This window comes from Podarcis gaigeae, assembly GCF_964106915.1.
Source record: "Podarcis gaigeae genome assembly, chromosome: 2".
In the NCBI taxonomy this organism is placed as follows: domain Eukaryota; kingdom Metazoa; phylum Chordata; class Lepidosauria; order Squamata; family Lacertidae; genus Podarcis; species Podarcis gaigeae.
Genome location: NC_139679.1, coordinates 125,662,581 through 125,687,423, shown reverse-complemented (window position 1 = coordinate 125,687,423; position 24,843 = coordinate 125,662,581). Strand labels below are relative to the sequence as shown.

Genomic DNA, 24,843 nt, shown 5'->3' with positions numbered 1-24,843 from the left:
TGTGGGGCGGGGGGACTTGATTCTTAACGCTCCACAACAACCATCCTCTGGATCCAGCGAACCAGTGGGCAAGCAAGGAAGCTGAAGGCTGGGAGATTCAGGACAGATAAAAAGGACTTAGGCACTGTTAGCCTGCGGAACCTGTTGCCACAAGATGAAGTGACCAACTTGGGTGGCTAAGAGTCCCAGCAGAGGCAGCAAATGCTTCCGAATATCAGTTGATGGAAACCACAGCAGGGGGAGAGAGGTCTTGTTTTCGAATCCTGCTCACTGGCTTCTCACGATAGGAATTTATTTTATCACACGATCTCAGGGCAGATCGCAGGGGTCTGGTTGGCCACTGTGAGAGCAGGAGTGGCACAAAACAAATGAGATACCGTGAAAATCCCTGAAACAAGAAGTAATCGACTGGAAACATTATTTATTGTGGAAATAAACTAAATAATAAAAATCAAAAAGACCAGTCTTTAACATCAGCAGTAACATCTAGACCATGGGAGCCTTTCAGCCCTGTTGGTGAGTTTGTTTAAAATCTAAAACAGCTCGTCTTGTATTCCTTTCTAAACCTTTTTGTAAAAGCAGCACTAGAATTTTCACACTTGAGTCCTCAACCCTCGATCACTGCGCTTTGCTTTCTTCAAGCTGGGCTTTGTCTAAAACGTGCCATTTAGGTTTTCAAACCCCTTTTTTATAAATTCAGTATTAGAAACTGTACTTTTGAGTCCTTAATCCTTTATTACTGCGTTTTGCTTTACCTCGGTTGAGCTAGGATTATAACACTTCGGAATTTTGGGGGTTTCTACCCCTCTTTTTGAATTTTGGTCATTTAAAGTTTGTGATTTTTCTATTTCCTTCTGAGGAAACCAAATAGTTCAGTGAAATGATGTTTGTAGCCTGCATCCCATGAAGGCTTTGTTCAATTCTTAGGTTTTTCTAATTTTTTCCTTAATCTTTTTGATTTTTATTATTTAGTTTATTTCCACAAGATAATATTTCTAGCCGATTACTTCTTGTTTCAGGGATTTTCACGGTGTTTAATTTGTTTTGTGCAATTTCTCAGTTTTGTGACTGTCTTTTTTCTATCGGTTACTGCGGGAGCAGGAGGCTGAACTGCATGGGCCTGATCCAGGAGCCTATTGTGACCTCATCCTCCTCACACAAACATGCCTCCCCTCTCTCGTTCTCTCGGGGCTGGGCTAGATGACCTCCAGGCCCCCTTCCAGCGCTGTGATTCTCTTAAAAAACCTCCTGGAGGAGGAGAAATAAACGGCCCTCCTCCCTTTTTTTCCTCCTGGCAATGAAACGATGGATCCCAGGCGTCAGTTGCTAGAGAATTTATTTCCACTGTACAAAGCAAGACAGAGAGACAAACGGGAGACGTGGTCCCAAAACAGGGCTGCCCCCCACACCATGGAGATCATGGAGCGATGGGGGGGGGAAGCAGTGATAGGGCCTCTCCCCCAAAACACGACCTGCCATGCACAAAACCAACCGCCCCCCCCCAGCTCAGAAGTTGGGCTTGTGCTTCTTGACTTCGACCATCAGGTGGTGGATGTTGATGAGCTCAGACCGGACGGGGAGGGCTTTGAGGGGGGGCAGCGCCATGACCTTGTGGAAGCGGTGGTAATACTGGATTAGCTGCGTCAGGGCCCCCTGTGGGGAGAGAGGGGGGTCGGGGGGTGAGATAAGAGACACGGGGTGGGGGTGGGGAGAAGGTCACAGGCACCCCCCCCCCCCGGAGAACACACAAGGGCACAGCGGAGAGCCCCCCCCGGAACAACAAATGGACACCCCGTACTAAGTGCTATGGGGGTTGGGCTGGATGACCTTTGGGGGTCCCCTGGGATTCTACAAGCAGGAAGCAGCTGGGGGTTTTTGGGGGGTGCAAGAACCATTTGAAATTGGGTGGGGGGAGAGCCTAGGGGGTTTTAAAGATGATTTCTGGGATTTGCGATTGTGGGACCTCAGCCAAATCCTGCCCTGTTCCCTTGGGGGGGGGGGGATTTAGGGGAAAACCTGGATGGTGCAATAATACACACAATAATAAATTTTAATTATACCCCGCTTTCCCCAGCCTAGACCGGGCTCAGGGCGGCTAACACCCGATATAAAAACAAATGGATTGAAACTTAAAAACAAGATTAAAATACAACATTAAAACACAGCCTCATTTCAATGGAAACTCAGATCCAAAACTGTTTTTGGGATGGAGACGTCAAGTCACACCAGCTCTTCCTGAATTTGCTCAGGTTGGGGCTTCCACAAGCCATGGGGCGGCCCTCTGTCTTTTCAATGGGGGGGTGTTGTGGACACTCCCTCCCTCCCCCCCCCACGGCACCCATTAACCCTTCCGTGCCCACGGGGCCCACCTGGATGATGGTGGTGCCGTTCTTGAAGTTGGTGAAGGAGCGCATGACATCCTGGCTGAGAGACTCCACCGCCGCCTTCCAGGTCCCCGCGAAGCCGCGCACCAGCTGCGTCACCCGGGCTGAGAGGGGAAGGGGGGAGATTTGGGTGGGGGCATTGAAGAGGGACTTTCCTCCTCTGGGAGGTTTTTTAAGCAGAGGTAAGACGGACGGCAGGGACGCGGGTGGCGCTGTGGGTAAAACCTCAGCGCCTAGGGCTTGCGGATCGCATGGTCGGCGGTTCGAATCCCCGCGGCGGGCTGAGCTCCCGCTGCTCGGTCCCAGCGCCTGCCAACCTAGCAGTTTGAAAGCACTCTTAAGTGCAAGTAGATAAACAGGGACCGCTTACTAGCGGGAAGGTAAACAGCGTTTCCGTGTGCTGCGCTGGCTCGCCAGATGCAGCTTCATCACGCTGGCCACGTGACCCGGAAGTGTCTGCAGACAGCGCTGGCTCCCGGCCTATAGAGTGAGGTGAGCGCACAACCCCAGAGTCTGGCAAGACTGGCCCGTACGGGCAGGGGTACCTTTACCTTTAAGACGGACACCAACTCCTGCACTGTACCAGGGAGGGGGGTTGGGCTGGATGACCTTCGGGGGACCCACTTCCATCCCTACAACTCCATAAATTGCTCCGTCGGTAGCAAATGAGACTCTCAGCCTCCGGGCCGTGGGCAGGGTGGATTTGATCCAAACCAGGGGTCAGCAAACTTTTCCAGCAGGGGGCCTGTCCACTGTCCCTCGGACCTTGTGAGGGGCCGGACAATGTATTTTTTTGGGGGGGGGGGAAATGAACAAATTCCTATGCCCCACAAATAACCCAGAGATGCATTTTAAATAAAAGCACACATTCTACTCATGTTAAAACACACTGATTCCTGGAACGTCCGCGGGCTGGATTCATCCTGCCCACGGGCCTTAATCTGCCTACCCATGATCTAAATCAAATCGATCACTAGACTTGAAATCTTTTTTTTTACAGAAAGACTCATTATTGCTGGTATAATCTTAATATTTACAACAAGATGAAGGTTTCCTTTTTGGAAGTCATTTTTACAGTCATATAAAAAATTACTGATTTGGTTATACTATTAGAAATACACAGAGCGATAATAATGACATCATTGTGAGGTTTAGTAAGTTAACTGTTTATATATGGACAATTTTTCTGCTGTACTTTGTTGGAAAGAGATAACTAATCATTTCCTTAATAAAAAATTATTTAGCTAAAACAATAACATTATAGCATTATAGTTTATTAACTGATGTGGTTAAACTTTTTTTAAAAAAACAACAACAACACACAACACACCTTAGATTGAGTTTTAGCACACATGAAAAACTTAAAACAAATCCTTGTTTCCTGATGAATAGCCTTTGGACTATAATGGAACTTAAATAGAAAACTATATTTAGAAAGATTTTTCCTTCAAAAGTATTTTATTTCAAAAATCCAATTTAAATAATAATTTAAAAAATGTTTTGAACTTTGATTTTTACTTTATTTTAAAATTGTTTTTTTTTATCCACCCTAGCCATGGGTTCAAGTCCCACATTGGGCAAAATATTCCCTGCACTGCAGGGGGTTGGGCTGGATGACCCTCGGGGTCCCAACTCTAGGATTCCTGCCTCCTTGCTTCTCCCCACCTGCCAAACCCCTCACCTTCCTCCCCGCGCAGCCTCTCCATCTGGCCTCGTTCTGCCAGGGCCTCCGCTTCCTTCACGAAGGCAATCATTCCCCCAAAACCGGGCGCCAGGAGCTCCTCAATGAACTCCTGCAAAGGAGAAAGGGGGAGAGAGGGAGAAGGAAGGATGGAAGAGACCCCCAGCGGAGCCGCCCTCCGTTCGCTATACTCCATCTCCCAGAAGCCCCGGAAAATAAGGGTGTACAACCCAGGGGGTGATGGGAGTCGGAGTCTGCGAACCTCTGGAGCAGCCTTTCTCCCCCTATGGGTCCCCAGATGTTGTTGAACTACAACTCCCATCACCCCTAGCTAGCAAGGCCAGAGCTCAGGCGCGTCGTCCCAGCAGAGCATCAAAACAGCAGGCGGAAGGATGAGATAGTATGAGCTACATTGCTATGCTTTATTTTCTAGCTATGCAGAGAGCAAAGAAATATACATCCACTCCCTGTGAGAGCAGAGAGCAACCGAACAAAGGAACAAAGGAACCAGGAAACCACTAACGTCACATCCCGTCTCTTTTCCCGTGAGACTCCAATAGTATGGAATCCCAGGAATGTAAACAGAGTCCTGTGACTCCACGCAGCTGCTCAGGGAGAAACAGAAACTAACAGATGTAGTCCAACAACATCTGGGGACCCACAGGTTGAGAACCGTTGCGGAGGGACCCAGATCACAACCGCCCGCCCGTTGGAGAGCCCCACTGGAATTTCTGGGAAGCTCAAATGCCCTCCCAGCCCCACAGGCGTCTCGAGGACCAAGCTCCCCCTACGGCCACCCCATTCACGTGCTTCCAGCGCCGTTTGAAAGGGCTCCCCCTAGTTTCTAGCACCGGGAGCTCAGGTTTGTCTTTGGCAATGGAATGAAGTCCACAGCCCCTCCTGTGGTGACTTGTAACTGCAGCGTCACACGTTTCTGCTGCGTTCAAGGCCCCAAAACGACGCAAGCCTTTCCTCCTTCCCTAGATGTCCCTCAAGGCAGCAGATGTTCAGGACCAGAGCCTTCCTTTTCCCTCTCCCAGACTGGCAAACCCCGGTTGCCCTGCCCGGCCCTCTAGAAAACTGCCTTCTGAGCAGTCAAAGCCCCTCTTGGTCTCGCCTGCTCCATCGGTCTTCACACACAGGGGAAGCCCCCAACTCCCAGAGGGCTTGAGACCCCTTGGCTTCCCTCTCCTGGTTCAGCCAGCCAGTCGAAGCCGTTCCCTAGGTTGTGGCTGCTGTCGCATGCCAAGAAAAAAGCACACCAAGAACTCAGGCCAAAATAAGTTTCAAGAGCGCCTGCAACGCTGTGAGAACTGCAACGCTGAATATATGCGGTTTTCTTTGGGTTTATCAGAAGTTTTTATAGAAAGAAGGTCACTCCTGGTTTTTATTTCAGCTCTACTTTGGGCTGTGAGAAGTGTGTGGTGTGCGAGTAGAGACCACTCCCACTATTGAAACCTGAGTTCTTGGTGGGCTTTTTTCTTGCTATTGCATGCCGGCAGGTGAGAGCCAAGTGCAAGATAGGGACAAAGGACCCCCGAAGGAGCAGGACATGCCCCCCACCAGAGAGACTACCCCTCCCCGCCAGGGCAGCTGATAAATTCTCAGTGGTGTGCTGCATCGGCTTCAAGTTCCTAGCCCTCATGTTGGAAGGAGGGCCAAACCCCCCAAAGGACGGGGAGAGGAAACTGCGGCCTGGCTCCACGGCTGAAGCCAGCAGCACAGGGCCTTCCTGGAGCCTGCCTCGAACTCGTCTCCCACCCACAGCACCCTTTGAGAGGGGGCACAGGTATGGGTGCAACCGTGCCCTCCTTGGGTGCAGCTCTGTTTGCTTACCTGCGTCCGAGCGTTCAGCAGCTGCTGGAATCCCTCCACCTCCTTGCTCTCCTCCACTGCTCTCTCCTGGGAAGATGGGAAGAGGGGTGTCACAGAGGGGGGCAGAGGGAAAGGGGCCTTTGCTACCCCCGCCCCCTCCCCTCGCGGGCAGAGCCAGGCCTTCCTCTCTCCGCCAGGGCAGGGAGGGGGCAGACCTCTGCCCCACACAACCTGCTCCTGCTTTTCCCTCCCCCCCCCCCCCTTGGGTCTGCCAAGGGAGCAAATTGGATGCTCAGGAGCAGAATGGTGGATCTCTTTTACCTTTGCCACACTAACGTTAATCAAATTTGTATACCACCATATATATACACACACACACATATATATACATATACATATATATTTGCTTTCGTAGATTTTCACGGGTACAGGAATGCAGGTTTTGGTGTCCTCGGGTGTCTTCCCGTGTAAAAGTTGGGGTGTCTAGGCGACGTTTCGACGAGGTCTCACTCGTCATCTTCAGGCTGGTGCTTTCGGCTTCTTGTTACTGGAACAGAGCGGGATCTCAATGTTTGAGTTCCTATAAATACTGTAGAGGGGGTGTGGTGTCTAGCCTCCAATGTTCTGGGCAGAGAGGAAGTTCCCAGGCTAGTGTGCCTTTTCTTCTTTTGTTCCTTAATTACTTGAGAGATACCTTGAGTGATTTCTTGAGTGATATCCTGAGTACCACTTAGGTGGGTCATTAGGTGTGGATTAGTTGCTAAAGTCTTTGTGTCTTGACCTCTTGAACTTTGTGAAGAGTTTTCCTGAGAAGATGGCTGTATTGCACTTAGTTGTGCTTTGGCTTGGCTTCGTGTATAGGGGCGAGCTGTGGTTTTGTGGCTTGTGTCAGCCAGATCTGTGTAGGGATTGCAGGGGGGTGCAGCATCCGGAGATGCCACCATGGATTGGCTACTGGATGGTGTCAGTAATTCATCTGTGGAGAGGGTCTGGGTTTGGGTCTGGTGTGGTTGATTGGTGTTGGCGTTCTGTGTGCCTCTGGATCTGGTGTCAGTTTTTGTGGGGAGGGCTAATTTCCAGATGTCTGGCAGAAGAAGAAAAAACTTCCTCTCTTTTCCAACACATGAAAGAAACAGGACACGAAATTAATTTTGCAGATTCCAAATTGCTCTTTAACACGGAACATCACCACAAGAGAATAATCATGGAAGCCATCGAGATAGAGAAACACCCTCACAACATGAACAAGCGTGACGACACATCCCGCTTGCCAGACATCTGGAAATTAGCCCTCCCCACAAAAACTGACACCAGATCCAGAGGCACACAGAACGCCAACACCAATCAACCACACCAGACCCAAACCCAGACCCTCTCCACAGATGAATTACTGACACCATCCAGTAGCCAATCCATGGTGGCACCTCCGGATGCTGCACCCCCCTGCAATCCCTACACAGATCTGGCTGACACAAGCCACAAAACCACAGCTCGCCCCTATACACGAAGCCAAGCCAAAGCACAACTAAGTGCAATACAGCCATCTTCTCAGGAAAACTCTTCACAAAGTTCAAGAGGTCAAGACACAAAGACTTTAGCAACTAATCCACACCTAATGACCCACCTAAGTGGTACTCAGGATATCACTCAAGAAATCACTCAAGGTATCTCTCAAGTAATTAAGGAACAAAAGAAGAAAAGGCACACTAGCCTGGGAACTTCCTCTCTGCCCAGAACATTGGAGGCTAGACACCACACCCCCTCTACAGTATTTATAGGAACTCAAACATTGAGATCCCGCTCTGTTCCAGTAACAAGAAGCCGAAAGCACCAGCCTGAAGATGACGAGTGAGACCTCGTCGAAACGTCGCCTAGACACCCCAACTTTTACACGGGAAGACACCCGAGGACACCAAAACCTGCATACATATATATATATATATATACACACACACATATACATACATACATACATATATATGTGTGTGTGTACACACACAAGTATTTTTCACTCCATAAGACACACTTTTTTCTTCCTAAAAAATAAGGGGAAATGTCTGTGTGTCTTATGGGGCGAATGCGTGGTCCCTGGAGCTGAATTGCCCAGGGGCAAAAAGCAGATCATGCTTTTTTCTTTTTCTTTTTGAAAGAGGGAAGGGGGTGTTGAAACAAAGCCGCTGATCATTTGCCGATCGGGGGTGGGGGAGAGAGATAAGGGAGGCTAGAGGCTGCCTGGGAGGCTGCCTGGGAGGGGGGAGGTAAAGGCAGCAAACTTGCAAAGGGGGGAGACAGGAAGATTAAAGCAATAAGGAGAGAAATTAGAAGAAAAAGAGGAGCAAAAAACTTCTCCAGCTAAGGAAAAGAAACTAAGGCAAACAAGAGGGAAGGGAGTGCTGAAAGGAAGCAGCTGATTGGTAAGGGATCAGGAGGGAGATAAGGGATGCTAGCAATAAATGAGGCTGCCTGGGAGGGGGGAGGTAAAAGCCCATGGATCCTCAGGATTTTTACATTGGGTCTCCCCAAATTCACCATCAGATCACATGTCTGTGGCCACAGCATGAACCACAAAAATCATACATCCACTGTTTCGTTCAGAATATTTGTTTTCTTGTTTTTCGCCTCATCTGTCTGACTTGGGAGACCATGGAGGAGAGCACCTTTCTTTAGTTTGTTTGTATAATGCCCAATGCCCATAGATCTCACAACATAAAATCACAATGTAAAAAACACAAAATGCATAATTTATCTGTAAGCCACCTTGAATCACTGTCAGGGAGAAAAGGCGGGGTATAAATAAATTATAATTATAAATATCAACCCAACAATCCCCCTTTGGAGGTGAGGTCAATTATAAAAAAGGATGTCAGGACGGTTCATATGTATACACGGCCTACGTATTTTGTGTCCTATGCTGCAAACCGCATTGCGGTCCCTGGATAAAGGGCGGTACATAAATTTAATAAATCATCGGCTAGATGGCCGCTGGGGGTCCCTTTCCAGCCCTGGGAGTCTATAGCTCCATGTTCTCAAGCTCTCTTGGTTTCAACAGCCTAATTCAGGACAGGAGGAAAAAAGGAAGCAAGGCTTCTCATCGTCCAACCGCCGGGACGATGGCTGCCCGGCTGCCCATCAACCGGAGACCCCCCAGGGCTGGGAGATCTCGGCCTCCGGCCCCCCAAGTGCATGGGGCTCAGGAGCCCAGCTCCCCGGGACCCACTCCTTACCATGAGGACGCCCAGCATCATGTCATAGTTGTTGATGAGAAAGATGAGCTGCTCTTTGCGCGAGGAAAACTCGGCCGCCACCCGCAGGACAAAATTCTCCACCTCCGTCTGGAAGAGGGAGAAAGTGAGAGAAAGGGGGTGGTTGCTTTAAATGGATTCCCCTCCCAAGAAAGAAGCAACAGCATCACAGGGTGGGGCAGGGGCGGGGGCCTGTTCCTCTGAAGGCCCCCCCATTTTCCAGGTAGCCATAAGCCAGCGTACGCCAACAGGGACACCTGTTTACATGCTACTGCCTGAGTTTTAGTTTTTTCTCTTCCCTCCCTATACCTTTTCCCTTGCATGTTGTTGCTGTTTTTCTTTTCTTTTTAAGACTGAGAGCCTACGTGTCTCGTTTTGATTGAACCCAAGTCCCTTTCTGGGAGAGTCGGGTGCAAATGCTCTAATACAAGTAATGATGACTAAATTAGCCCCCACCTTACCTGCAACTGCCCCAGCAGAGTCAGCGTCCGGTCGTGGGGGAACGTCTGATTGATGCTGACAATGGCCGAGGAGAACTCTGCGTACCGCCGGGTGATCTGGGGGTGAAGGGAGAGGGTTAGTAGATGAGCGTGCTTGGGGAGCGGTGAATGTGCACCCCAGAGCGGCTCTGTCAGGCTTTTCCAGTTGCATGAAAGGGAGAGAGAGAGGGCCAGGGATGCCAACTTGAATAAAATATGGGGGGGGGGTGTTTTGCAGGTAAGCTTGTGGGAAAGGGGCAATGGCAAGGCCCACCAACTTTGAGGGGGCTGAAAGTTGGCATCTGAGCTTGCTTTCCCCCTCATCCCCCCGCAGCCCTTTTTCCTTTTGTGTCATGTACTGGAGATGCGAGCCTGAGTTGTGTGTGTGTGTGTGTGTGTGTGTGTGTGTGTGTGCAGAGGCTGCCTTTACCACCCCTAAGGCGTTTGGAAGCCACACTGCGGGAGCCTCTTTTGAGCTGGCCAAAATGCTTTCGACAAACAAAATCAGAACTTCTAAGGAAGATAAAACCAAACCGCCCAGCATCCTCTGGGTTCGCTCTTCCCATGGCCAGGCTCTGAACAGTCAGGAGGGAAGCCTCACATGGCATTATTGTTATTGTTATTATGATTATTACATTGGTATACCACCCCCTTCATCTGAAGGTCTCAGGGCAGCTCGCAGCATAAAAACACAATGTCAGGAACGTGGCCCCCCCAGAGCGCCGTGGAAGAGTCGGCCTCAGAAACTGAGCTAAGCGAGCAAGGGGCCGACTCTGCAGATGAGAGCTGGCTGTCAGAATCTGGAAAGGACAGCTCGGCCCCACTCCTTCCCAAGGAAGATGCTGTTAGCTCTAAAGGAGAGGGAGAGTTGGAAGGTGGCCAGAGTGTTGCCAGGCAGCCAGCAGATAAGCCAGAGTCTGAGACTGTGTCTTCTGGGAGTGGGGAGGAGGCAGACTAGCCGGCCAGTCCCCGTACTAGGAGGCGAGTTAAGCTCAGAGAGCAACAGAAGGGAAGAAGAAGAAAAGCCGGATTGTGGCATTCTTCCTGTTGGGGGAGGGACGATGATTCAGACTGATCAACTGTCGTTAATGAGAGAATGCAGAAAGCCGTGCTCTGGATGTGCTTTTCTTGCAAATAAACATACATAAAACTGACGGAGAGTCATTACTGCTTATCAGGCTGCTTGCTTGCCAGAGATCGATATACGCAAGACACAAGACACATACTGAAAGCAAGCACAAGAACAAACCAAACCCTGGGCTATATCCCTCATTAAACTGTTTCCGATTCCCTTGGAAGGGATTCAAATGGTGTGGCGCCCCCTCCCCAGACTCACGTAGTGGGGCCGGGTGTCGAGGAAGCCTAGCTTCTGGGGGTCGGTGTTCTGGATGCTCTGAATGTTCAGCTCCAGGATGTGCTCAAAGCGCGGCCACAGTATCTCCAGGAGCCTGTCCCAATACCTGCATGTCCGGGGCGGGGAGCAGGGGAGAGCAGGCAGACAGGATTCCTCGCTTAATATTTATATTTGACGGAGATATCCCGAGATCCAGCACCTTAGGGACCCCCCCCCCAAAGCTGGAGACCAGAAGTCTGGCCAGGGGGAAGATCGCCCTCAACCCGGCAGGAGAACAAGGCTGGGAGAAAGACTTCCGTTGTCAGGCGGGTCCAGGGGGAATCCTGCTCTGCAGGAGGCGATGGAGAAGAGGGCGGGAAGCCGTCTGCCAGGGATCTTTTGAGCTGAGATCCCTGAACTGGATTGGACTGGTTGACCCCCCCCCCCATAGCTGTCAACCTTTTTTTGCAGGAAATTCCCTTATTCCAGCACCGTTTCCCACTGCTATCCTGGATTGTTAGATATCCTGTAGACTGTCCCCGGGACAGGTGAGGACAGGTGAGGCTGCTGATCCCTTATTTTTGAGGCTGCTGATTCCTTATTTTCGAGGCTGCTGATCCCTTATTTTCAAATCTGAAAGTTGACAGCTATGACCGCCCCCCCCCCCCCCCGGGAAGGGGCCCCTTCCCCACTCACTTGTCGATGGCGGGGACGTTTCGCTTGGCCATGATGGCTTTGAAGCGGAGGACGATATGGATGCTGAGGAAGACGGCGATGCTGTCGTAGCAGTCGCTCACGTAAGCGTCCATGTGCTTCTGCCGTTGTTGTTGTTGGTTTTTGGGGGGAGAGTGAGAGACAAACCCAAAGGGCAAACCAACAATTTAGTCATTTGTTTCAACAAATTTATATGCCACCTGATGGTCTGTTTGTATGTGTGTGTGTTTAAAAAACCCCACTTTAAAGCAGTTCACACAAAAAGTTTAATTAACTTCAATTATAAGATTAAAGGTAAAGGGACCCCTAACCATTAGGTCCAGTCGTGGCTGACACCGAATAGCATGCAGGGAAGTCGCCTGCCGTGCATCAAGAGGCAGGGAGTTCCAAAGTCACGCTCCTTGGAAGCATATGCTTCGGAGAGGTGGGGAAAGGGAACATGAAGGAGGGTGTCCCTTTCCCTCCTCTGTCCCTGGCAGTCTCCCCCCTCCCCGGGCACCCCTACTCACGAGGAACATGGTGAGCGTCTTCCCCATGACGGCGTTGAAGAGGTCCAGGGCGGGGGTCCCCGTCACCAGGAAGAAGTCGCAGAGGAAGAGGTACTCGCGGCAGCTGTTGTCCAGGAGGGCGAAGTGCTGGCTGCGGAAGAGGGACTCAAAGGGGTACTGGGGGGGGCGGGAAGAGAAGGGGGTCAGGATCAGGACCAGGAGAGCAGCAGGCAGAGCTTCCCTGCACCCCGAGGGGAGAGACGCCTGGCACCCCAATCTATTCCTTCTCCAAGAAGACAGCTAGCTCAGGCCAGCGGCCTCTTCTCGCAAGGGCCAAATGAACCTGGGAATCCAGGTAGACTGCCTCTGGGCTGGAGGCTCCATAAGGAGGAGGAGCCCGGCTGCCGGATCTGGCCTGTCCTCAACTGATGTCCCCAAATGGGAAGAAGCCCATGAAAAGGGACATTGTAGGGTTGGGGGAAGGCGACACGATTGGAGTCTGTGAAATCCTGCCCAGCTTGGAGGAGAGCTAACTCTGGAACTGGTGGAGTCGGTACCGATTAAAAGGACGTAACCTGTGGAACTCCCTCCCACTGGAGGGCTTCAGAGCATTTATGTTGTGAACCGCCCTGAGATCTATGGATAAAGGGTAGTATACAAATTTACTGAATAATAACGATGATAATGATGATAAGCCTCAAAAGCATAGCTGTCAACTTTTCCCTTTTCTTGCGAGGAATCCTATTCGGAATAAAGGAATTTCCCTTAAAAAAAGGGAAACGTTGACAGCTATGCTCAAAAGTGGTGCAAACAGCTGCTCCAAGAATCCCTAATATTTAGATGTTTTTCATAGGGCCCACTCCAAAAGGGGGAGACAGAAAGGAGGGGGTTAAAAGAGAGGGACTCACCCGGACGTCGCTCTTCTGGGCAGAGTGGGGGACGATGATGGGGCCCTCCAGCTCGGCCCCCCCAATGACGCTGCCCCGGTTCCCCAGCGTGAAAATGGTGTTGCGGTTCCGGAGGGACGGCTTTGAGAAAAAGCGTGGCGGCAGCGAGGAGAGTCAAGGGAGAAACGTGCCCAGGGACGCAGACCCCCACCCAGACCTTGTGGGTGCCCCCCAAAAGGAGCACGGGAACGGGGCCTTCTTGGTGGTGGCACCCCACTAGCGGAAATCTCTCCCTGGGAGGCTCACCTGGTGCCATCACTACCATCTCCTCAAGCTGCCCAGAGTGGCTGGGGCAACCTAGTCAGATGGGTGGTGCATATAATTAATTTACTATTATTATTATTATTTCATTCCTAGCCAGGTCTTTGGCTGCCAATGGTGGCCTTTGGGAGCAGGTGGGCTGTTTCAAATGCAGTCCCTGCCCAGTTTTAATGTGGCTTTTTCTGAGTTGCAATGGCAAAAAAATTGTGACTGATAAATTTAATAGACGTTAATGAGAGTTCTGCTCAGGATCCAAGCCCCTCGCAAGAGGGAACTGTTGAAGGCAGCTCTCGAAGCTCCCGTTTGGCAGCCAGCCCAACTGGAGGGGGACCCCAAAGGTCATCTATTCCAACCCCGTTATCAGGGGCCAGGCTGGGAAAGGGGCAAGTGCCGTCGTCCCCCGCAAAAAGGATATCCTTCTTGGCCGTGTCCTCTACCCCCATGAGGTCGTCCTTCTCGGCCACTTCTTCGTACTGCGGGCAGGGAGAAAGAGAGAGAGAGAGGAGTTTGAAGGAATGGACGGACGGCTGTCACCCAAAATTAACACAGAATACGTCTGGTGATACCAGCATAGATATATTGAGCAATCTTGCAATCTTGCCAGCTCAAATATTAATTGCAGTTCGCTGGGAAGCACCTCGAAACCTTACACCACTCACTCAGGAATACTGAAACAACGGAGGAAATGATGTGTAATTTGAGATTTCCATGAGGACTGGCACCTCCAAGCACGTTTTACATGATTTGGCATTCTTTCACGGCATGCACGTTTTCCAGATGAGCCTCATCGCAAGCCTGGCACACCTGGAACTAGACGCTGATATTATCCCTTTTTGTGAACGCAACATTCATTCCCGCTTTTTAACTTGGACTTTGTTATTCTAGCCCTTGGGCAACCGTACTTAAAATCATGGAATTGCAGAGTTGGACAGGATCCCCCAGCATAGCTGTCAACGTTTCCCATTTTTTAAGGGAAATTCCCTTATTCCGAACAGGATTCCTCGCAAGAAAAGGGAAAAGCTATGTCCACAAGGCTCAGCTAGCGCAACCCACATTTCGCGGTTTACTTATCTGACATTTGGTTTTCCTCTGTTTACAACCACTGCTCTTAAGACGCATCATGGAATCTTTACCAAAGCGCTTTTTTATATGATTTAACACTCCTTTATGGCAAAAACAAGAGCAGGTAGTTCTGTCGGCAGAACACAAGGCTCTTAATCTCTAGGCCGTGGGTTTGAGCCCCACAAATATTCCCACATTGGGGTCCTTTTCTTGGGGTCCGTTCCTACTCTTCGGGGGCACGAGTGATCTAAAGGAGAGTCACCTGCACTTTCATAAGGCGGCTGGTGTAGGACTTGAAGTAGCTGAGGTAGATTTTGCTCATGGTCTCAACATACTCGTCCCGGACCTCTTTGGCCACTGAGCGCTCGTGGCCCAGCAGGAACTGGTAGAAGAACCTGCAGAGAGAAAAGGGGAGAGAAAGAGAGACTGGGGGACACAGCGAGTGGGGAGACTTCGCTTCCAGACCTGGCCCTGAGCAAGGCATGCTGGGAAATTCGGGAGCCAGGATGACGCCAGAGGAATTTGCACACCAGCCTCCCACCAAGAGCTGACCCAGACCCTGTGTTTGCCATCCAAGACCCTTCTCTGTGTCCCCCCTCCCCATGAGGTCCAGAGGGGGGCCTTTTCTGTGGTGGCACAATAATTGCATGTCTCTAGACGCCAGACAAAAACATTCCCAGGTCTTTGGGCGTTTAATAATAATAATAATAATAATAATAATAATAATAATTTATTCTTTATACCCCACCCATCTGGCTGGGCTTTGCCAGCCACTGTGGGCAGCTTCCAACAAAATATTAAAATTCAGTAATTCATCAAACATTAAAAGCTTGCCTAAACAGGGCTGCCTTCAGATGTCTTCTAAAAGTCTGGTAGCTGTTTTTCTCTTTGACATCTGGTGGGAGGGCATTCCACAGGGCAGGTGCCACTACCGAGAAGGCCCTCTGCCTGGTTTCCTGTAATCTCACTTCTCGCAGTGAGGGAACCACCAGAAGGCCCTCGGCACTGGACCTCAGCGTCTGGGCAGAACGATGGGGGTGGAGACGCTCCTTCAGGTATACTGGACCGAGGCCGTTTAGGGCTTTAAAGGTCAGCACCAACGCTTTGAGCAAGTCATGGGGAACTATTACTGTGCTGATCTTATTATTATGCTGTGTAAAATAAACAACAGCAACTGCCCACCCAACAACAGCAGAAGCAGCAGCAGCAGCCCACCCATCAGACTGGGTTACCCCAGGCACTCTGGGTAGCTTCCAACAAATATTAAAATACAGTAATACATCAAATATTAAAAACATTAAAATAAAAAAGCATAATAAAACATCAGACATTAAAAAATTTCCCTAGACAGGGCTGCCTTCAGGTGTTTCCTAAAGGTGACGCTCTGAAAGTTGCACACTGCCCTGGGATCTTTGGAGAAAGGGCGCTGTGCAAATGGAATAAATAAGAAAATAAAACGAGTGTTCATAACGCAGGGCGCACAAACACACACAGGCGCCTGATGTTTCCGATCAGGCTGAGCAAGGGCTGCTGGGAGTTGGCAGTCCACAGCGGGTGGCCAGAAAACGAAACTAAGCAGGGGATTGTGGGAGGCTGCTCTCTTATTGGCCCAGCCAGCAGCAGGGAATGCTGGGAGACTCCTGAAAGGGCACCGCAATTTCCTACCTGTACTTGAGCAGGGCATTCTGGGGGATCTGGTAGTTGGTCATGGGCTTGCGGAAGGAGTAGATCTTTTGTAGGATGAATTCCCGGATCTTGGCCACCGCCTGGCAGGAGGGGGAGAGAGGGGGGCATGTCAGGGAAGAGGACTGAGGGCGGGGGGGGGGGTTGGCTTGGGTCCTGAAGAGCCCCCAGCCTCAGCCTTTCTTCCAGGGCAACGCAGAGCGAGGAGGGAGCAGCTCCCCATTCAAAAAATCCCCCCCAAATCACTTCAGAATTGACAAATTTCTGCACTGGCTGCCAAGTAGTTTCTGGGTCCAATTCATAGGGCGGGTTTTGACCCATAAAGTCTTAAAAAGCTCAGGACTTAAAAAGCTCAGGACTCAGGCCTCTCCACATATGAGGTCAATCACGAAGGGCACGGTAGAAATTTAATAACTACCGTATTTTTCGCTCCATAAGACATACTTTTTTCCTCTTAAAAAGTAAGGAGAAATGTCTGTGCGTCTTATGGAGCAGGTGTGTGGTCGATCGCTGGCTCCCTTTCCGGCCCCTTGCCCAGGCCTCCATTTTTTAATGTTCTGCAGACGGAGGCTGTTTGTTTCCCCACCGACATGTGACTGGCTGATTAGAATATCTGCCTGGAAACTGTAGAAACAGCTCCCTTTCCTTTCCTAAAGAAGCTGCAGAATTGAACAGAACAGAGCTGAATCCATAAAAACAGGATTTTTTCCCCCTTTGCAAAGTAAGCTCAACAACTTTGAGCTGATCCTCAAAAAACCAGGGCTTTTCCCCTTTGCAAAAGAAGCTGCACAACTGTGAGCTGATCCCCCCCAAAAATGGGGCTTTCCCCCTTTCCTCCTCTAAAATCTTATGGTCAGGTACGTCTTATGGGGCAAAAAATACGGTAATAGCAACAGAGGTTGTGCCAGAGGGAGACATGTGGGCATAGAATGTACATAGAAACAGGAACTTGGCCTCTATGACAACGCCCTTGTGACAGTACTTCTTAAAAAAAAGACATTTGTTCAATGTCCTACGTTGGTAAATTTTTGGGAGAGGGTGACAGAAATGATTAACTGGACGGAAAAAATGTTATGTTTGCAGAGGAGAGGAAAAAATCCTTTTGAATTGTATCCCCGTCTAGCTAAGGGACGGCATGGGTGATTGAATTGAATTTTTATTATTACGGTCACAGACCAGTTCCGGCTTACTTACAACATCAGAAAAATCTTAATACAGAACAGGAATACATTGGACGGCATGGATGGACTTTCTGTGCCCTTTTGACGGAACAAAAAGACTGGCGTTCATGAACCGGAAGAACAAAAATCCATCCTTCAAGGAATGGATAGAAGAAACCTGCTAGGGGCTGCGTTTGGTGAGACAACTCACCAAGGTGCCGACCCTGAATGGGGGGGGTCATGGGGGGGGCTCAGCTGGGGAGGAGGGTCCCCTCACCCCTCACCTTGGCTTTCAGCTTGTCCAGGATGTCAGTCACGTCCGTACAGGCCATGGTCTCACGGAAAGCCTGCTCCTTCACAGCGTTGATCTTGTTGTTCAGCTCATGAAGCTGCTCCAGAAAGGCCTGGTCCGTCACAGGTGACTCCAGGATGGTGCTGGGAAGACAACACGGCAGGGGGGAGGGGATGTCACACACTCACCCCTAGGACTTCCTGTCTCCCACCCACTCCCCCCCCAAAAAACTGAAAATAAGATTTTAAAAAGAGATTGAAACTCAAGTGGCAGGGAGTTCCAGAGTGCATCGTTGCTACTGCACTGAAAGACTGGCTAGCAGTGAATATTGCTTGGATCTGAACTTATCCACTTTTCAGTCTTTGTTTCGGAGGGAGACATTTTCGCCTGGCACGTCTCCCGCCTTCCACCTGCGCCACTGACCTGATCATGATGTTGGGGACCACCAGCTCGTCCACCAGCTGGGAGAGGCGGCCCCGGACGGCCTGGCGGTTGCGCAGCCGGACGTTCATGGCCACCGACTGCTCCTGCAGGGTCTGGATCTCACAGCTGATGCTGCTCAGGTCGGACTGGAAGGAGCTCAGCATGGCCTCCATGCGCTGCAACATGCGGGGAGGAAGGAAAGGCGGGTCATGCTTAGGGAGAAATGGCTGAAGGAAGCAAGGAACCTCGTACCTACGGGACCGCCTCTCCCAGTATGCCCTGCAGAGGACCTTAAGGTCCATAAATAGCAACACCCTAGAGGTCCCGGGCCCTAAGGAAGTCAGATTAGCCTCGACCAGAGCCAGGGCCTTCTCAACACTGGCCCCAACTTGGTGGAACGCTCTCTCTCATGAGACCAGGGCCTGATTTCTGGTTTATTCCCGCACGGCCTGTAAGACAGAGTTGTTCCGCCTGGCCTTTGGCTTGGAATCAATTTGATTCCCTCCCCCTCTTTCTTTTTTCCTTTCTCCCTCTGTGTTGGAACTCCTATTTGGGGACTTCCCTGGCTTTTTTCTGGCCCACGTAGGACCAGTCAGGATAGTTGGCCTTGGTGAAGATTTGACGTTTTCATCCCCAAAAAAGTTTTTGATTTGAGTTTCCACTGAAATGAGGCTGCATTTTAATGTTTTAATGTTTTACTGTTGTATTTTAATCTTGTTTTTCAAGCTGTATTTCAATCGATTGCTTTTATATTTGGTGTTAGCCGCCGTGAGCCCGGTCTTGGCTGGGGAGGGCAGGGTATAAATAAAATTTATTATCATTCTTATTATTACCAGTATTATTATTATTATTATTATTAATACCTGCTGGCAAGACCTACGTAAGGAGACAGACTCTCTCCCTGGGAATGTCCCTCGGCCAGGATGTCTAAAGCAGAACCTCCTCGCTCAGGAGATGTCTACCTCTGGGAATGATTAACTGGAGGGGAGAAAATTTTCTGTTTGCAGAGGGAAAAATCCTTTTGAGGAGCTGCAGGTGGGCAGCAGTGGACAAAGACAGTGGGAGATGGCTGGCTGGCTGCCCCTGAACGTCCCCATCGGGATGCTCGCAGGAGAGCCATCTTCAAATATATCAAGGGCTGTTCGGAGGGCAGGACTTGAATCCGTGGCTTCGAAAGAGATTCTAGCTAAGCAACAGGAAGAACTTTCTGACGGCCAGACCTGTTTGACCGAGGGATAGAAGGCGGTAGACTCTCCTTCCTTGGAGGTTTTGAAGCAGTGGTTGGACGACGACGACGATGATGATATTATCAATCAATCAATCAATCAATCAATCAATTTTGCATATCACCCTACACCCTTATACCTCAGGGTAGATCACAATACAGTGGTACCTCAGGTTAAGTAATTAATTCGTTCCGGAGGTCTGTTCTTAACCTGAAGCACCACTTTAGTTAATGGGGCCTCCTGCTGCTGCTGTGCCACCGGAGCACGATTTCTGTTCTCATCCTGAAGCAAAGTCCTTAACCCAAGGTATTATTTCAGGGTTAATGGAGTCTGTAACCTGAAGCGTCTGTAACCCGAGGTACCACTGAATTCCGTAGGGACCAGTGGGCTCTGCCCGATGAGCTGAGTGACTGAGCAGCCTCACACCTAGATTTATTCCGTAACAATATACATTATATATATATATATACACACACACACACACACACGTATGCTTCTTCCAGTAGTACGTATAAGAAACACAAAAACGATAATCACACATAATACAGTGGTACCTCTGGTTGCGAATGGGATCCATTCCAGAGCCCCATTCGCAACACGAGCAGAACACAACCCACGTCTGCGCATCCCGCGATTCACCGCTTCTACGCATGACGTCATTTTGAGCGTCTGCGCATGCGCGAGCGGTGAAACCCTGAAGTAACCCTTTCTGGCACATCCTGGTCGCCGCGGGACGCAACCTGAAAAGACGTAACCTGAACTGAACGTAACAAGAGGTTATGACTGTAATGGATGGCCATCTGTCAGAAATTCTTTAGCTGAGATGATTGTGCTAAAGGGGGTTGGGCTAGATGACCGCCGGGTGTCTCTTCCAACGACAATCCTATATATGATTCTGGGAGGGAGGAGCCTCACAGTGATTCATTGAGAACAGGGTAGGGTCTTGCTCCCGCGCACAGATCGGGGCATCGTGAAGAGGGAGAGCAGAGCACGACACCTCAGACTGGCGCTTGGGTGAAATACAGCTTCGTGACTCTCCCTCTCCCCTTCCCAAGGAAGGCAGGATGAGATTAAAAACAGTTAAGGTGCCTACAGTTAAGGTGCTGGTCTTGACCTTTAAAGCCCTTTGTGGCTTAGGGCCCTCATATTTACGGGACAGCCTCTCCTGGTCTGCCCCGCAGAGGACCTTAAGGTCCATGAAAAACCATAGTTTAGAGGTCCCGGGCCCTAAGGAAGTCAGACTATCCTCCACCAGGGCCAGGGCCTTCTCGGTGATGGCTCCGGGCTGGTGGAATGCTCTGTCCCATGAGACCAGGACCCTGCAGGATTTAACCTCCTTCCGCAGGGCCTGTAAGACAGAGCTGTTCCGCCTGGCTTTCAATTTGAACTTAGCCTGATCTTTTATTCCCCCTTCCTTCCCTCCCCCTCCCCTTTTTATGAAGATTACCCGCTCTGAGACCCCACAGCTAATTCTCCCCTGGTCTCCTCGCTGGCCCAGATAGGACTAATTCAGCCAGCTAGCCCTAATGTTTATTGGATGGATTTCCCCCCTAAATTGATTTTTGATTTTATTGTTATTCACGTTTTATACCGTATTTTATGCTGGTTTTTTTGTAGCATCAATTAAGTGTTATTATTACTATTATTACTAATATTACAGAGGGGGGCCCTCCTCACCTCCAGGACAGCGTCGCAGGCCGTGATCTGCGTGTGGAGCGACGCAATGTTCTTGCTCTCCTTGATGTCTGGATGAGGCCACTAAGGAGAAATGCCTGCTGGGAGGAGACAGCCGACGAAAGCTCCCCCTCCAAACATTTGGGTACACGCCCAAAACTCCACAGACCCCACCCCCCGTGCAGAAAGCCAGGCCAAGCCAGCTCTGTTCCTGGGCTCTGGTGAGCCTTTTCCACCTTGCATAGGTTCAGCTAGAGGACCTCTGGGTGCCCCGTTCAACCCTTCTGCTTCTGAGGATACAGTCCTTGATGGAGGCGTTCTCGATGTGCTGCAGCTCCAGCTCCACCTGCTTGGAGTAGTGCCTCAGGTCCACCCCCTGCGGGATAGAATGGGGAGGGGTCACCACCTGGGGGGGGGCGCTCTCCCTTCCCCATCTCCCAGCCCCGGCAGACCTCCCCCCTCTCACCGTCTTCAGCGCCTCCTGCACCAGAGCATCTTCCAAGTTGGCCTGGATGTGAACTGGGGGGGGGGGGAGAAAGAACAAGGTCAAGACCGGGGGGGACGGGACACGGTTGCTCTGCCTCCCCCCCCCAAAAAAAAATCTATGGGGGCGTGACAGAGCAATCGTGCCAAGACGGAAAGGTTTTCCCACTGGTCATAACTCAGAGCAGGGCATGAGCAGGAGGGAAACCCACCCCCTTGTTTTCAAGGCAGGTAGCCCCCCCCCCAAACCCTGCTGCCCCAAAAATGCTGCTTTATATTTTAAAGGGGGAAAAAATCTCAACACTGTTTACAACCCGTTAAAACATCAAATGAAACCACCCAGAATAAATTCAAGCTCCAAGGGAAACATTTCAGATCCTTCTCGAAGAGTTTGCCTTTCCCTGTATTTATTGACCTGCTTAATTCCCACAGCGGAAGGACTCTAGGAAGCCAGTGGGGTGTAGTGGTTAGAGCAGGGGTCAGTGAACTTTTTCAGCAGGGGGCTGGTCCACTGTCCCTCAGACCTTGTGGGGGGCCGGACTATATTTTGAAGGGGGGGGGAATGAACAAATTCCTATGCCCCACAAATAACCCAGAGATGCATTTTAAATAAAAGGACACATTCTACTCATGTAAAAACATGCTGATAGAATGTGATTGTGCCTGATCCAGCCCCCAGGCCTTAGTTTGTCTACCCACGGTTTAGAGTGTCAGTTTAGGATCTGGGAAACTCTGATTTTGAACCCTGTTTCCTCTCCAGGAGGAGGTGGAACAGTTTCCTGGCCCTCCCTTGAACAAAGGTCAGTATGGATGACCCTTTGGGGCCCTTCCCAAAGCAAGTAGCTCTGAAGGAGAGGGAAGGAGGAGAACTTACTGTCCACTTCATCCAGGATGAACTCATCCGAGGTCAGGTCCAACTCGCCCAGGTTCAGCTGCAAGGCCTCCTCGCTCGGACCCTAAAGGGCAGAGGAAGGAAGGTTAGGGACGCAAGAAAAGAGCCCATCGAGTCCAGACTTCTGTTCTCACAGTGGCCAACCAGGCGCCCATGATAATAATAATGATAAATTTTATTTATACCCCACCCTCCCCAGCCAAGACCAGGCTCAAGGCAGCTAACAACCAATATAAAAACAAATTGATTGAAATACAACTTAAAAACAAGATTAAAATACAACATTAAAGCATTAAAATGTAACCTCATATCAATGGAAACTCAAATCAAACACTTTTTTGGGGATGAAAACATCAGGTCTTCACCAAGACTAACTATCCAGGCTGGTCCTACATGGGCCAGAAAAAAGCCAGGGAAGTCCCCAAATAGGAGTTCCATCACAGGAGGAGAAAGGAAAAAGGGGAAGGGGATCAAGTTGATTCCAAGCCAAAGGCCACGCGGAACAACTCTGTCTTACAGGCCCTGCGGAAAGAAATCAGATCCTGCAGGGCCCTGGTCTCATGAGACAGAGCGTTCCAACAAGCCGGGGCCAGTGTTGAGAAGGCCCTGGCTCTGGTTGGGGCTAATCTGACTTCCTTAGGGACCTCTAGGGCAGTGTTTCCCAACCTTGTGCCTCCAGCTGTTTTTGAACTACAACTCCCATCATCCCTGACTAGCAAGACCAGTGGCAAGGGATGATGGGAACTGTAGTCCAAAAACAGCTGTAGGCACAAGGTTGGGAAACACTGCTCTAGGGTGTTGCTATTTATGGACCTTAAGGTTCTCCGTGGGGCAGACCAGGAAGCAGGATCTGAGCACAAGAGCCAGGATCTGAGCACAAGAGCCACTTTCCCCTCCAGGAACTGGCTACTGTTTTCCGCAAGGAGCTCAGAGGGGAGACACAAATGGTCCCACTCGGCACAATTTTAACCCCCCATAAGTCAGACTGAGAGGAAGCCATTAACTGGCAGACACACGGTCAGGGTCTGAGCCAAAACCTTGCTGCCCTTTTGAGTCTGGTGCTGTAACTCAACATGGGCAAGGGCTGCTTCTGCCAAAGGCCAGGTGAGCTGGTGGGGAGTCCAGAGCAACCGAATCAAAGACCCGGGTTCAAATCCCTTAACAGCCATGAGGCTCACTGCGCGACCTTGGGCCAGTTTCTACCCTGCGGGGCTGTCCAGAGGACAAAACGGTGTTTGTGTGTCAGGGCAGGGATCACAAGCTCATTGGAGGGAAGGCAGAATATAGGTGCAATGAGCAGAATAATGTTTGTTTATTTTATGAAAGTTATATACTGCTTGATTGTAGGGGAAAACCTCCAAGTGGTTTAGAAAGAAAGACAAAAACAGTAAAGTCATTACTTTAAAAATTGCAACTGTGACTTTTAAACAAATGGAAAGTTAAAAGCAGAATAAACTAGAAACGCATACAGATTTTCTGAACACCTGGACAGGCTTGTTTAAACAAAGACGACTTCAATTGGTGCCGGAAAAAACGCAGAGAAGGGGCCTGCCTGGTGTCAAGAGGCAGGGAGTTCCAAAGTGCAAAGGTTCTGCTTTCAAGAGGCAGATCAGAGGCACCTGAACGCAGCCCAGAAGAGGGGAGTTTGCAATGTCTGATGGTTCATTATGTTTCTGTATATGCTGGAAGCTCAGCCGGATGGGCAGGGTGCAAATAATATAAAATATAATTATTATTATTACTATTATTACTATTATTATTCAGCCCGCCTTCCCCGTTATGGCTTGTCCAGCTGCGTTTCTGCCCTGCTTTGCCTCTTTGCAGCCCAAAGGGGCTCCGACTGCTTAAAAGCGACAGGCAGGAGCCCAACAGGTGCAGAGGGGGAAGCCCCACCGCGCACGCGCACCGGCCAAAGACGTGAGACTGCGGGGGGCGGGGTCAAAGGTCGCCAGAACATTCCCCACCCCCAGCCCAAATATTATTTTCGCGACTGAAGAGAAAAAGATAAAGAGGGGGAACGAGAGGAGGGTGTCCTTTATTTATGAGACACCGGAAGTCGGGGGCTCAGAGACCGGAAACGGGGGCAGGTCCGTGACCCTCACCGATCCGTCCCCCGCCTCTTCCTCGTCCATGTCTCCCGCCCGGAGCTGCGGCTGCTCCTGCTTCTGCTGCCGCCTCCGCCGCTGTTCTCCGGGCTCCGCTTCGCCCGGGGCCGCTGCCTTCCTCATCCGGGGCTTCCAGGGGAACGGCTTCCGGTTTTTCGACACGGAGAACCACAAGCCCCAGAATGCCCAGCGGCCGCTTTGCGGAAGTGGCCCAATAGGAGACCTCTTCGTCGGCTGCTGAGGCGGCGGAAGCTTCGAAGGGGTTGTGGTGGTCGAGCACCCCTCTTCCTCCTCCCCCTCCCCATGATACCCCCAAAAGGACGCCTTGTTTCCTCCGGCGAGGAGATATGCTCTCACGGAACCTTCCGCTCCACCTCCTTGTTTCCTACTCGGGCATTACAGGGCGGAGCACAGCCAACTGGAGAAACTCCTCCCTGGACCATAGATATAGAAAACGTGTTAACACGTAATTGCATTTCCCAGCAGAAATGGGGCGGCA

At 50.5% G+C, this 24,843-nt stretch overlaps 1 protein-coding gene and 1 long non-coding RNA gene across 2 annotated transcripts in view; both read right to left on the bottom strand.

Annotated features, from left to right (window-relative positions):
* LOC310838216 overlaps nucleotides 1-24,843 on the bottom strand; it is a 69,051-nt gene that overhangs the window by 14,237 nt on the left and 29,971 nt on the right. The window lies entirely within an intron of this gene.
* On the bottom strand, nucleotides 1,322-24,730 carry VPS52 (VPS52 subunit of GARP complex). Its single transcript, XM_083723748.1, has 20 exons — nucleotides 24,342-24,730; nucleotides 22,222-22,303; nucleotides 21,331-21,383; nucleotides 21,165-21,240; nucleotides 20,868-20,935; nucleotides 17,965-18,140; nucleotides 17,534-17,684; nucleotides 16,072-16,172; nucleotides 14,669-14,801; nucleotides 13,760-13,817; nucleotides 13,045-13,178; nucleotides 12,158-12,313; nucleotides 11,631-11,749; nucleotides 10,938-11,061; nucleotides 9,584-9,679; nucleotides 9,105-9,212; nucleotides 5,902-5,967; nucleotides 4,066-4,177; nucleotides 2,370-2,488; nucleotides 1,322-1,653 (listed from the first exon to the last, which is right to left on the bottom strand). The coding sequence occupies exons 1-20, from the start codon at nucleotides 24,465-24,467 to the stop codon at nucleotides 1,507-1,509; spliced, it is 2,205 nt and encodes a 734-aa protein (XP_083579874.1). The 5' UTR covers nucleotides 24,468-24,730; the 3' UTR covers nucleotides 1,322-1,506.